Below are 13,963 nucleotides of genomic sequence, written 5' to 3' on the forward strand. Positions count from 1 at the left end.
CCTCTGCATGAAAAACCACTTACTCATCTTCATCCTGCATGACCTTACTGTATAGTGACACAGTGAAGCATACAATGAAATATGTTGCGAGAGAAGAAAACATAGAGCACCACAAGTGAACTGTGTTACCTGTGGAAAGTGAAGTAACTCTGGTAGAAGGGGAGATATTTAAGAATAAGAATTGGTAGGAAAAAATATAGAAATGATTAATACGTAGCAATACTGTATTTTAAAATATTTACTGAACATATGGGTAAAATAGCTTAAGTTTTAGGCACAAATTACAAACTGTAACTTTTACAGTACTGTACAGTACCTGTACAGTAATTCCCCGGGTTATTGAAGGGATCCATCCTTGAAAAGTTGACCATTGACTTCCATTATATAATTACAGATACGTTCCTGAAGAAACTTTTTCTGCCCCCCCTCCCCCCCAAAGTAATACAAGCACACTTATGAATGAATATAAAATTTTTAAACCCGTGCATTGATTATTTTTCTGTTGAAAATTTCGGAAATATATCCCATTTCCGTAAGGTTGAATTTATGGGCCTTATTCCAAATTTAGTGCTCATAATTTTCAAATTCTGTATGGGCAAATTCCAGCAGCCCGAGTTTCTGTAACATTGGGGATGCCTGTATAGGAGGGGTTCTTTGTTGTTGTTTTTACAATAGATTGTAAAATGTGGCATTTCATGTCTGAAACAACAACTGTTGGAGTTACATTATATTTCTGTAATTTAGAATATTAATTTCTTTTAATTTATATGAAGATTACAGTTCACATACCGAACAACAAAAGACAGTCTTTGCTCTCCATACTTAAAGAATTTTTGCAAGGAGACACTTACAGTAGCCAATTTGACCAAGAATAGCTGACAAAACCACAAAATGCTTATTTCTAGTAGTGTCCTTACACCAGCAGCATCTGGTGCTCCCAGGCAGTCATCCATCCAAGTACTAACCAGACCCAACATTGCTTAACTTCACTGGTAAAACTGTAACTACTCAAAATATTTATCAGACAAAATATTACTATCACTTTATTCATGTTGTATTACAGTATTAAGGAGATCTCCAGTGCAGTACAGTACTTCACACAAGTATTGTTTACAGACATAATTCAGCCCTAAGCCTGTATCTAACACTCTTTTTATGTTTCCACAGTTTGATGGTGAACAAGGAGATCATTTCCAACAACAAGCTGCAGAGTTTGTCAGAACACAGTTTTTAGCATTGGATAATCTTAAGCAGCGACAAAAAAGAGACCAGAGATTAAGCAATTTCCTTCAGGAGCAAGAAAATAACCCAGCGTGTCGGAGACTACAACTCAAAGACATGTTACCTGCAATTTTTCAGAGGTTATCAAAGGTCAGTGACACTATTATATTTAGTTAATATATATATATATATATATATATATATATATATATATATATATATATATATATATATATATATATATATATATATATATATATATATATATATATATATATATATATATATATATATATATATATATATATATATATATATATATATATATATATATATATATATATATATATATATATATATATACAAAAGAAATTTCACTTAATTCACACAATAGAACCCAGAGGGTCCCGCGCTAAGTGAAAACCGCGTTAAGTGAACAACAGAACATATGGGATTAATTCCAATAGAACCCAGCCCGACCCCCAAACTCCACTTTTTGACGAAAAATAACTATGTTGTAGTAAAAATTCTATCTTAACTTTATGGTGGCATGAAAAACAAGTAATATAGAAGAGGTTAGGTTAGGAAAGATAAAGGTTAACATAGGAAAAATAAAGAATAGGTTAAAAAACGAAAAGGTTTAAGGAACACTCACGGTAGTAGAAGAGATGGGTCGGCATACGGGGATGGAGGCTGGTTCCGAGGCAGAGGGCAGATTACTGCCCCTCAGGTGAATCACCATTACTAGGTGAATCACTATTACTAGGTGAATCAATATCACTGTCACTTACAGTTGTCATGGCTTCCCTGACAAATCCCTCAAAATCACCTTCACTATCACTGCCTTGGGCTGGCTGTGGTGGGTTGCGGGCGAAGAACTCGGTTATGCTTTGCTGACGGCTGGCTTTGATGTTTTCATGATACACCGTGATGTACGGCTCCATAGCCTGCACCAGTCGGTTATGGAAGACGTCATGGCGTTCATCGTCAGTGTCGCGGGAAACAATGGACTTAATTTTTTCTGTTAACTCTATGACACACTTAATATCACTATGACTTAAACTAGGTTCTTCGGAGAATGACGCACCTTCTTCCTCCTCTTCACTGGCGGGTTCTTCTTCCAACATCTCGTCGGCAGTCACTTCAGGATCTCTGATCACCTCCATGATGTCTTCGTTGGTGGTCTCGGAGAAGCCTTCAGCTGTAACAGTCTGCGCAGCTTCTCTGGCAAGGTCCACTGCTACTGCAACAGTCTGAACCTCACCAGTAACAGATTGACTCCTCCTCTCACCTGGTATGCCATGCAACACATGTCTCCATGCGTGACGAATCGTAGCAGTAGACAGCAGATCCCATGCCTCCACCAAGAAGTCTACAGCTTGTTTGACGTTAAACTTCTTCCAAAATTGTTTGACGAGAACTTCTTGAGTCGCCGCCTCTTGTTCCTTGTCCACGTCGCTTTTACTCTCGCTGTCGGTGTCACCCAGCTTACGCAACTCATCCTTGGTGTTGGTAGAGTCGTTCAGGAGCTTGAATTTCTTTGCCGAGTATGCAGCTTTAACGTTGCAGATTAACTCCTGGTCCATAGGCTGGATTAATGACGTGGTGTTGGGAGGAAGGAAGACCACTTTTACGTTGGGGTGACGATCCATTAGTAGGGGCGAGTGTCCAGGTGCGTTGTCAAGGAGCAACAAAATGTTGAATGGAACATTCTGTTGCTCGCAGAATTTCTGCACGTCAGGAACAAAAAAGTTGTCAAACCAGAAGAGGGACAGAGAAGAGGACATCCACGCCTTACGTGCAGTTAGCCAGTGGACATTAAGCTTGTTCATGTCCATATTCTTGTAGGCGTGCGGCTTGCGGGCTTTGTGAATCACCGATAACTTTGGTTTACAGGTACCGGAGGCATTGGTGGTAAACAGGACGGTGATGCGTTCCTTCTGCATCTTCCGGCCCCTTACCTTGCTCGCAGACTGGACAACGAAGGTCTTGGAAGGTAACTTTTTCCAGAAAAGACCAGATTCGTCGATGTTAAACACCTGGTCGTCAGTGTACTGTCCTTCCTCCATAATCTCACGTAAAAACGGAGGAAAATCTCTAGCCGCCGCACGGTCAGCACTCGCTTCCTCACCAACAATGCTGATGTTGGTGACCTTGTTCCTCCTCTTAAACCTATGCATTGAAGGGTTTGGGCTCTGCAATTCCCAGTTTACGTGTCACTGCTGCGTATAGCTCACGTGCGCACTCCTGCACTGAGCGCGTGTCCACCGCCATGTTGCGTCGCGCCTGACGCACCAAATAACTCACCAGCAAAGTTTCCACTTTTGCCAGCACCCTGTTCTGGCAATACCTGATAGATGAAGCACCTGCAGACTTTGTGATCTTCATGTGCTCCTTTATCTTGGCTGCATCCTTCTTTATTGTACGAATCGTAGATTCGTTGACGCCATGCTGGCGCGCGAGATCAACTTGGCGTCTTCCTTTCTCCAAATCTTGAACAATTTGGTACTTCAGCTCGTAGCTTAATGAACGTCGTGTCTTCTTTGGTTTAGTGCCGCTGGGTCCAGGTAAGGAAAGGTTTCTCTCTTGGGGTGGTGGTCCGGCGGAAGCCATTTTACGGAACAATGGATGCGCGTTAACCCGGCGTGGCCTTGAGGGATGAAACTGCCGCGGCTAGGTCAAGCGTCGTCTCTCCTCCCTCCCTCCCTCCCCGGGGTAGTCACGTCATAATACTTTAAGCCAATTACAGCTAGCAGCAGAGGGGGGTAGGGCTGCATGGCCAATCACATTCCGAGACGTCATATGACGTCAGTGATAACGCAACAAAGACACACACTGCGCAACCTTACCGCGCCGCTTGCCCAAGCGGAGGGAGGAGGAGGGAGAGGCAGGCAGGCAGGCGGGAGGGCGGGCGGGCGGGTGGCGCGTGGTCAAAATCTAAAAATAGCATCCGAGCCGGACACTCACCGCGTTGCTGTGGAAAAATCCGCGTTAAGTGAAAGTTCAGCTTTGGCAAGGCATCACAGATATGCAAACGCTATGAAAAGCCACGCAGCGGGTAATATATATATATATATATATATATATATATATATATATATATATATATATATATATATATATATATATATATATATATATATATATATACTGTGTGTGTAATACATATGCACTTTTGAATCAGGTATTTATGATATTTCAGAAAAACTAAGAACATACAGATAATTGCAGTAACAGTTAGTTAGTGAATTAATCCTTCCCCAAATTTTTTAGAGAAAATTAGCAGCAGTTGATGTTACCATGTAATGAAATATTCTAAGATTTCACAAACTCTGAATTCAGTATTTGAGTTCTAATAAATTTGCTACTTACTGGAAGCAGTGTGATAAACCTTGGTTCTGTAATGATCATTGTGGTACTCTAAGGCAGGGGCTCCCAACCAGTACTGGGCTGCAGAACATTGGCCACTGAGCCTCGAAAAGTTTATGAAAAAGCAACCAATATACTTTCAACCTGTGGTTAGTTAGCTTGGCTTACTTTTGGTATGTTAAGCTGGATTGTGTTAGATAAGGTTACTTTATGTTGGCATTGGTCACTTTATATTGATCATGAAAATTACAATAAATATGAATGTGTGTATGAGATAGTGTTTCTTTTTCTTAGTCTTGTACAATACAGTATTTATTTATTTTTTAATTATACTGTAATTTTAGAAGAGGGAGTGGGTTTACCAGGTTTGGGCCTCATGTAATAATGTGAAGTGTTTTACATACAAGCTCATTCATGCCTGAAATGATGTGTTTTTATTATACAAGTTAAAATAGGATGCCATAAGTATGTGGCCCTCTAGTACAGTATTATATAAGGAAAGACTTTTTGATGGTTAATTTATTCAATCTTTTCTTTTATATTACAGTACCCCTTGTTCATGGAGTCCTTACTAGCCTATACTGACAGCAACTCACAAGCAGAAGAGTTTGAGCAAATATCTCGAGCACTAGAGAGAGCGCGAGAAATTTTAGCATTTGTCAATACTGCAGTACAAGAAGCCGAAAACAGTCAGAGACTAAGTGAAATACAACGGAAGCTCGACCAGTCATCATTAGCAAAGAACAAGCATGGCCCCTCTGATGAACTAAAAGGGGTGAGTAAGACTAAATTCAGATAACCTTTTGTAATATGTCATTATGTCTGTGTTATCTTTATTTAATAAGCTGCATCACATTACAGAAGATAGTTTGATCCAAGATCTTCCCCAAATAGAATACAGTGAATCCCAATCTAAACTTTATTCCATCTTGTTTCACTGTTCATTGCAATTTTTGTGCTGACTCTTAATTAGAGTTGTATGGCACTTTATAAGCATACCATAGTATCATCAACTTTGTTCTAATAACCTCTGTGTAATGTAACTGCGGACTGATTTCAAAGCCATCAACTGTAAGAAATACATCCATTACCTCTATTTGTTGGAAGTATGATGTAATGGATGCTGAATGTGTCTTATGGTCTATTAAATCTACACACCAGGGTCCTCTTCACATTATTATAAGCTGTGGAAATATTTGTATATCTTGAGTAAAACATTTGTGCATACCATAAGTGTAAACATTGCAGCTATTATTTGGTGTCTACATCTCTCTCAGACATATTATGATAAACTTATGTCTTCCTGAGACAAATTAGTCATAGTTATCACGAGCAGGAATTCAAGTCTTAAAGATGCATTATAGTACATTAATTTAGCTCTGATTTTAAGTGAATATTAGCAAACTTTTATATAGGTAGAAATTATAAAATTAATAATGTAGATATGGTAGTTATATTCCTCTGGCATTAAGCTTACTTCATTGACTAATACAAAAGATGAAAGAGAGAGTAGGAGTAAGGGGAAAAGTGCCCAGTAGGAGTAAGAGGAAAAGTGCCCAGTAGGAGTAAGGGGAAAAGTGCCCAGTAGGAGTAAGAGGAAAAGTGCCCAGTAGGAGTAAGGGGAAAAGTGCCCAGTAGGAGTAAGAGGAAAAGTGCCCAGTAGAGCAAGGCAGGCCCAGTAGGAGAAGAGGAAAACAGTAGGAGTAAGAGGAAAAGTGCCCAGTAGGAGTAAGAGGAAAAGTGCCCAGTAGGAGTAAGGGGAAAAGTGCCCAGTAGGAGTAAGAGGAAAAGTGCCCAGTAGGAGTAAGGGGAAAAGTGCCCAGTAGGAGTAAGAGGAAAAGTGCCCAGTAGGTGTAAGGGGAAAAGTGTCCTAGAAATTGTTAGATTGGCTTTGAGGATTTTTAGTTTGTGTGGTGTTTATTAGTTCTTGTTACAGAAAATGTGTTTGATAAGTTAAGGAAAGATGTGTTGCAAAAAAAAATATGTATACAGAAAGAAAAATGTAGTTGCCTATTATCAATATTTCAAGATAACTTATATTATATTTATCACCAAAGCTTTTGTACTTCATCTAGAGTTGTTTTCTTAATAGGAGTCTTAGTAGTGAACTTATAATGACTCTGTTTAGTTGTCATATGGTGGCATCCTATTTTTACCAGTTTCTCTTATCTTTCAACAGAACCTGGACCTGACCAAACACAAGTTAATATATGAGGGTCTCTTAACCTGGAGAATTGCAAAAGGCCAGAAAAATATTGATCTCCTGGTTTTGCTTCTGGATGAATTTATTGTCCTTCTCCAAAAAGCTGATGATAAATACATCCTCAAGAATCACTCCATCATCAAGTCCCTTGGCAAAGATGATAACAAACTAACTCACTCACCCATTATAAAGTATGGACCCTCCATGCTTTATAGGGCAGTAGCCACAGGTTAGTTGTTTACTACTGTTAATGTATACTGCCTTAGATAATGAGATGGTCATTGAAGATAGACGGTCTTATTGTCTTAGGATTAGAAATACTATACTGTAATAGTATTGAACTGCTTTAAGAGTCTACTAACTTATAACATATACCGTATATACTCATCTATAACCCCCCCTCGTTTATAGGTCGACCCTGATTTTTTGACCAAGAAATTGTTAATTTATGATATTCCTCGTTTATAGGTCGACCAAGTTTTTGAGGGTAATGGAACAACAAAACCTTCAGTAAAAACGCTCTACGTCCTATAAACTGAGGCTCGCCGTGCCTGAAGGCAAATTGTTTATCATTTATTATTACGACACTTTACACTGAAACGCGGGTAGTTTCAACAAAAATATTGTATATTTCCATTCAAGTATTTATTCAAGTCAATTAGGAGGGAATATTATTGTAATACAACAGTTTTTTAACTGAAAACCATTCAAAAAACGATTACGGTAACATCTTTTGAACGAAAGAAAGCAAAAGTCATTGTTTTCCTCACGATTTTATCCCACTTTCCACTGTAATACGTACGTCATTTCAGCAAAAATATTACATTTCCGTGAATGTATTATATCAAGCACAGCATGAATAGAATACCATTGTAATATAACAATATTTTAACCAAATACTATTAAAAAACCGAGTAACTTCTCTTGAACATCGGAAGGTAAGGTAAAATCTTTTGTTTTTGTCATGTATTTTATCCTATTTTACATTAAAATACATCACGTTTCAGCAAAACTACTATTTATTTCCGAGAATATATTCATTCAGGCACAGTTTAGGTAAAATATACATGTGATGTAACAGTTTTTTAACTGAAAACACGCAAAAAAAACATCGCACTCTCAGCCCTGTTCAAGGAGAAGATTGGGAGGAGCTGTTTGGTGCTGAAGACGATGACAAGGAAAATGATTTTGATGGATTTTAATGAAAATATTCAGAAATATGGTATCGTAGTATTTATTCAAGTCAATTAGGAGGGAATATTATTGTAATACAACAGTTTTTTAACTGAAAACCATTCAAAAAACGATTACGGTAACATCTTTTGAACGAAAGAAAGCAAAAGTCATTGTTTTCCTCACGATTTTATCCCACTTTCCACTGTAATACGTACGTCATTTCAGCAAAAATATTACATTTCCGTGAATGCATTATATCAAGCACAGTATGAATAGAATACCATTGTAATATAACAGTATTTTAACCAAAAACTATTAAAAAACGAGTAACTTCTCTTGAACATCGGAAGGTTAGGTAAAATCTTTTGTTTTCGTCATGTATTTTATCCTATTTTACATTAAAATACATCACGTTTCAGCAAAACTACTATTTATTTCCGAGAATATATTCATTCAGGCACAGTTCAGGTGAAATATACATGTGATGTAAGAGTTTTTTTTTACTGAAAATGATTCGAAAAACACGTGTACCGTCTAGCTGATACGCAACAGCTGGTGGTGCGTCATGCATCGTTGTAAACAATAGGAAGTTTGAAGTGGATTACCGGGTATTATATTAAATGTGAAATATCAAAAAGGTTTTTATTACCGGTATTTTTTGTAGTTCAATGAGAACTGTGATACCGTATATGATATGATAAGTTAGCCTGTGCTAAGAACTTCAACATAGACTACTGAAAGTACGTTGTAAAGTAATTTAGCCTATTGTAAGTTGGTGAGCTTCATCTGCTGAAGGAACTGCACAACTTTTCATTACTTATTGGTCCATATTTTACGTTTCCATTGTTTACTGGCAGTAAATAGTAAATATTTTTCATGTCTGAAGCTAAAAGTTGCTCCTCGCCCTTCCCATCATGCACGGGTTCAACCTAACAAAACTATTACGCATGTAGAGGTCAACCCCCAATTTTTTGCCTAAAAATTTGGTCTTAAAAACTCGAACTACACATGAGTATATACGGTATTAAGAAAAACAAAAACAAGGCTGTATTCAAAACTTATGGAAATGATGCATCAAGTTGAACAAATTGAACATGCTCATAGATTATACTGTACAGGATTAAGTAGCAAACATTACTGTAAAATATATAAATGAGAAAGAACATGTTGTTATAGGCTAGTATTGCTCTATTTCTCTGCAAAGTATTTCTGGGAATCCCATAATTAGATTTTAGTTCATAGTCTAGTTGATTCATTTTTGATCGCAGGTTAATACTGTACTGTACATTATGGTAGTGAATACAGCTCTGCTTTGGTGGATGATTCAGAAGTTGCAGATATTAAGTACTGTAATTCCCTTTAGACAAGTGCATTGTAGAAGTGAAAGTAATCAAAATTAAAATGATAAAAATAAGTTGAGAAGGGAGACAGTGAAAGAGTTGAGGGGCTTTATACTTGTAGTAGATGTGTTAGTAAATGGAACAGTGAGTGAATGAGTTGAATCAAAGAGTAACTAAGGGGAAAAAATTAGTAAGTGCATAGAGAAATGTGTGGAGAGTGAGAGAATTATGTCAAAGGAGGAAAAGGTGGAAATGTACATTGTATTGAAGTTGATGATCCAACATTTTTTATTAACTGAATTTATGTGCCTTAGAGCAGTATATGAAGTGAATAGGATGGAAAAGAATATGGAACTGGATGGATGAAAGAACCGTGAGAGTGAACGAGGGTTTGCTTTTATGTGATATAAACATATGAAGAGTTGGGGAATTGAAAGATAGCTAAAAGAGTGTGTAATTCAGATATGGACGGCAAAAGAGAAATGGAAGGTTGAGAAGATTGGGAAGGGAATAGTACAAAAGGGATGGATGTCCAGGAAATGGTAGTAGGTATAGTGACTAGAAAGCATAGTGTTCAGGGTTTTTTGTAGGATAGACTGTGGAGCAACAAGGAGACAGTATACCAAATGTCATGGGGCCATTCTGTAGAAGATAGTCTCTTGTTTCCTCTCAATTCAGGTCAGATGGGATAAGAGAAGGTTATGAAGAATGCTGAAGAGTAAATTAAACTAAATAGGCTACTGGTTATCTTGTGTATGCATCTGACAGTGTAGAATGTACATTGTGTGTTTGTATGTTTTCATCAGTTTATTATTTAGGAAATTGGTATAATGTGCAGTATTTTAATGGTCATTAAGAGTTTGTTAGTTCCAATAAGGCATGTTATTACCAGGTAAGTTTTTTATACAAGAACCTATATTGTAAATAATTTATTAATGTCCTGTGAACTAAACCTTGCTAAGCCTTAGTTTTTCTTGTCCCTACAGACAATTGCGCCTTCTTCATAGTCACAACTCAGTCAGTAGGAGCTCAGATTTATGAGCTTGTTACCTCATCCCCCACAGAGCGGAAAGTGTAAGTACAATATTCAGTATTATTTTTCCACATATAATGTGGATTGGCCTTTCTTCCCTAATACTCTACAGTATTATCAAAACAATAAAGTTTTTGGACCATTATAGAAGCATTGTGTCCTCTTTTTATTGAACTTGTTTGTGTGTGTGTCTGTGTGTGTTTCAGGCAAATGACAATTTACAATAATTCATGCATCTATATTACTGGTTGTCATGTTTTCATCTGAGTGTCATCCCTTCATTAACTTCTGATTTCTGCATTGATAGTAATGTTTTTTAATATGAATACAGTACCCTGAAATGCTGTATTTGAATGCATTCGAATACAGGGTATTATACTATACCGAATTCAAATACTCCGTCCCTGTCGCCAACACTCTTTTACAGACATTAAAAGACAGAAATAAGAAGGAAATGTCCAGTGGTGAAAGTGTTGAGAAGAGAGAGGATCAGGGTGTGTTATGGACGTATTGAAATAATAAAATAAAAAGGGAATTGTAACATAATTCAGAGAAGGTTGTTTGGAGGGGGAGGGGAGTAGACTGAGGAAGGGAAGAAGAATGTAGTAGCATGTGAGTGAGAATGAACTTCCAGGAAATAGCAAAGTATTTCTTTCAGTGGAGCTGATGACAGCTAACTATTTTGGGGAGGAGCTGGCATCTGTTATGCAATGGGTATACCAAATTTAGGGTTGTGTTGTGGAAGGGGAATACAATACAGTAACAAACACACGTATTACAATAGTAAGAATAAGTGCAAGGAGAACTTATATGCATACTGTGTATTATTTTTCTCAATGTCATAATTTCAAACATGGGTGTAAGTTGTAACTCTGCCCCCTAGTCACTCTTTTCATGTGGAACCACACCATTAACATCAACAAATTGTGGGAATTTGTCCACTTATTTAAAGGCATGTTTATTAATAGTTTGTACATTAAAGAGGTGATGGTAAACAGAAATGGAAAGTAGGTCATGGTGGTCAGGTCAGGAGGCCAGGTAAAATATTTGATGAATGACTTGTTTGGTCACTGTCATGTCAGTTTTTTCTGCCTTCTTAACACTAAATGGTGGTACTTTATCGTCCTACCCACTGTTGTTTTTACTGCTTACTGCTGTTAAACTGTATCTGTACCAGCTCAATTTACATTACCTTTGGCAAACATATATTAAAGGCTCACTTGTGTGCTTAAAAATACCACACTGTATTGTACTGTATAGCATTGCTTAAAGGCAAAATTGGATCTATTATGAATTTTGGATATGAATCTTGGCATGTAAAATGAGTTTCACAGTGATTATGTCTGCAAAGTGTAGTGTCTGGTAATGTTCAAGAACTGATACGAAAGAAAGAAATTGCAGGAGCACCTGTAGGATACAAAATTAGGAAATGGTAGGGTTGTAGGCCATAGGTAGTAGGCACCTATCAAACAAGGAGGTACTACTGCCTGGAAAGATGTTGGAAACATAATGTATTGTCTAATGGTAGACCCTGCTGCCATATGGCATCACAAAAATTGTGACCAAATCCCAGGTTGTTCATCTGACTGACTTTCTGCCTTATTTACACACAATAGCAGGATCTCAATTGTTTCTCTTACTTTGACAACACAACATACAATATACTGTACTGTATATCATTTCTCACTTTTGATCTTTTATATTTTTTTAATTTCTGTATTTATGTTTTGTTCTTGTTTTTTCACCCCTCCAGGCCCCAATGTGGGTCAGTGACCTGTGCCCCTTAAAAAAAATATATACTGTGCATGTACCGGTACATACTGTATATACCTGTATAGGTCTGCCAACATCGTGAGTTTGAGATAATGGGGCATAAGTGTTGAAACTGAATTGCTGTACATTATCAACCATTAATTAAAATATTCAGTCATGGGTGATAATTAAAATATTACTAAGTCATGCCTATGGTTAAGAGACTATCCTTAAAGCCACTATATTAATTTACTTTTCATTTGGATATGAATACTGTATACTGTACATCATTTCTGTGAGGCCTCTGAAGCTCATTTACCATAAAAGACAAACATCAAGTGGGACAGTAATGATTATGCAGTAGTACACACTTAATGTAGTTCCTCTTGGCAAATGTTACCAAGTACTGTATGGTAGTATGGCAAAAGTATGATGCAGCTAGTGTACTGTAGTATGTGTTATCAGTGAAAAACATACTGTTTGGTGATGAATTTTTCACTTATCAGTAGAGGCATCCAAGTGATGAAATATACCTAACGTTTGTACAGTATATACTGTACTATACTATACATTAGTAGGTCTAGATGTGAATAAGGTGATCCCCACACATTGATGGACTGTTGTATTTAGAATGCTGAGTCATGATTCCAAGAAGGTGTTAAAGCCTTGTATAAATATGAATGTTTGGGGATGCAGGTAAGGAAGGCTTGAGTGAAGGATAATATTGGGAGCGAGACAGTGGTGGGTTGTGATGAAAGTGGCAAGTGTTTGCTTATATTGAGGGTGAGTGCTCAGGTAGTTATCCGAGTCCATCTTCCCTGTTGACCACTCCTGTGAAACCAGCACAAGGCTCTGTTACAGTAAGAAGTATCAGTAGTGTTATAGTATGGTAAGGCTGTGCACAGATACTCGTACATCATCTTATCCCTCATCATCACACACAATATTTCTGGATGCTGACAGTTTCTCACTATTAAGTACCGGTAAACCTTTACAAAAAGTACTGTATTGTATGTCTTGAAAATTGTCTGTTTTTACCTATTATAAATGGTGCAAAGTTCAAAAGCCAGATTAGCAGGGTTGCAGAATCCCCCCCACCCAAAAAAAAAAATAAATAAATAAAAATATAAATTAAAAAGGAAATAGAAAATTGTACATAGAGCAGAAAACCTCACCCTGGCGTCATATGAATGTCATTGGCACAACTTGTATCATATACCGGTATGTGCTGAATTATTATCTCCTTTAAATTTTGCTTTTGACATCCTTTATCCAAACTTAAATAATTTTTCATTTACCAAGGCAACTTCTGACCCATCTTCCAAGTATCATTGAAATTGGTACATTTTTTAGATATCTTGGTTCAAAACACATTAACAAACACTAAGGCAATTTCACTGTCCACTTCACCATTTAAGGAAAAGAAATATAAAACTAGTTCTAGTACTTATCGGGGAGAGAGCGGTCAGGTGGATGCTTCCCACAGTTTTAGCTCTCATAGAAAGATGATAGCCTATATATAATGACATGGCTCGCTTCATCCACCAAACTGGTTTTCACAGAGCAGGTTTGAGTGCACTGGAAGGCATGACAGGACTATGACTAGCTCAGCCGTGGTGTGATGCTCATTGTACCTTATAATACCGTAACAGTATGCTGAGACTGCTTCAGTACATCTTGTTTGTGGTAAGGGACTTAGATTATGAAAGGTCAGCACATTTAGTGTGTGTGGTGGGAGGTGCGGTGTAGGGATCAGTTGCTAGGAGACTCCAGGGGGCTGTGGATGATCCTTCCTTCACTACCTTCACCCATCCTCCTTCTCCTCTTTGTTCTCCTATGTTTTCCTCTCTCCCTGCCCTCTTTCCCCTT

At 37.5% G+C, this 13,963-nt stretch overlaps 1 protein-coding gene across 1 annotated transcript in view; it reads left to right on the forward strand.

Moving 5' to 3' along the window:
• LOC121855301 overlaps nt 1-13,963 on the forward strand; it is a 238,763-nt gene that overhangs the window by 159,685 nt on the left and 65,115 nt on the right. Inside the window, exons 10-13 of the mRNA XM_042350179.1 lie at nt 1,168-1,371; nt 5,138-5,365; nt 6,770-7,022; nt 10,296-10,383. Of these exons, the coding sequence (XP_042206113.1) occupies nt 1,168-1,371; nt 5,138-5,365; nt 6,770-7,022; nt 10,296-10,383 (773 nt within the window). The remainder of the gene's footprint in view (nt 1-1,167; nt 1,372-5,137; nt 5,366-6,769; nt 7,023-10,295; nt 10,384-13,963) is intronic.

Source organism: Homarus americanus, unplaced genomic scaffold (assembly GCF_018991925.1).
Source record: "Homarus americanus isolate GMGI-L3 unplaced genomic scaffold, GMGI_Hamer_2.0 scaffold32063, whole genome shotgun sequence".
Lineage (NCBI taxonomy): Eukaryota > Metazoa > Arthropoda > Malacostraca > Decapoda > Nephropidae > Homarus > Homarus americanus.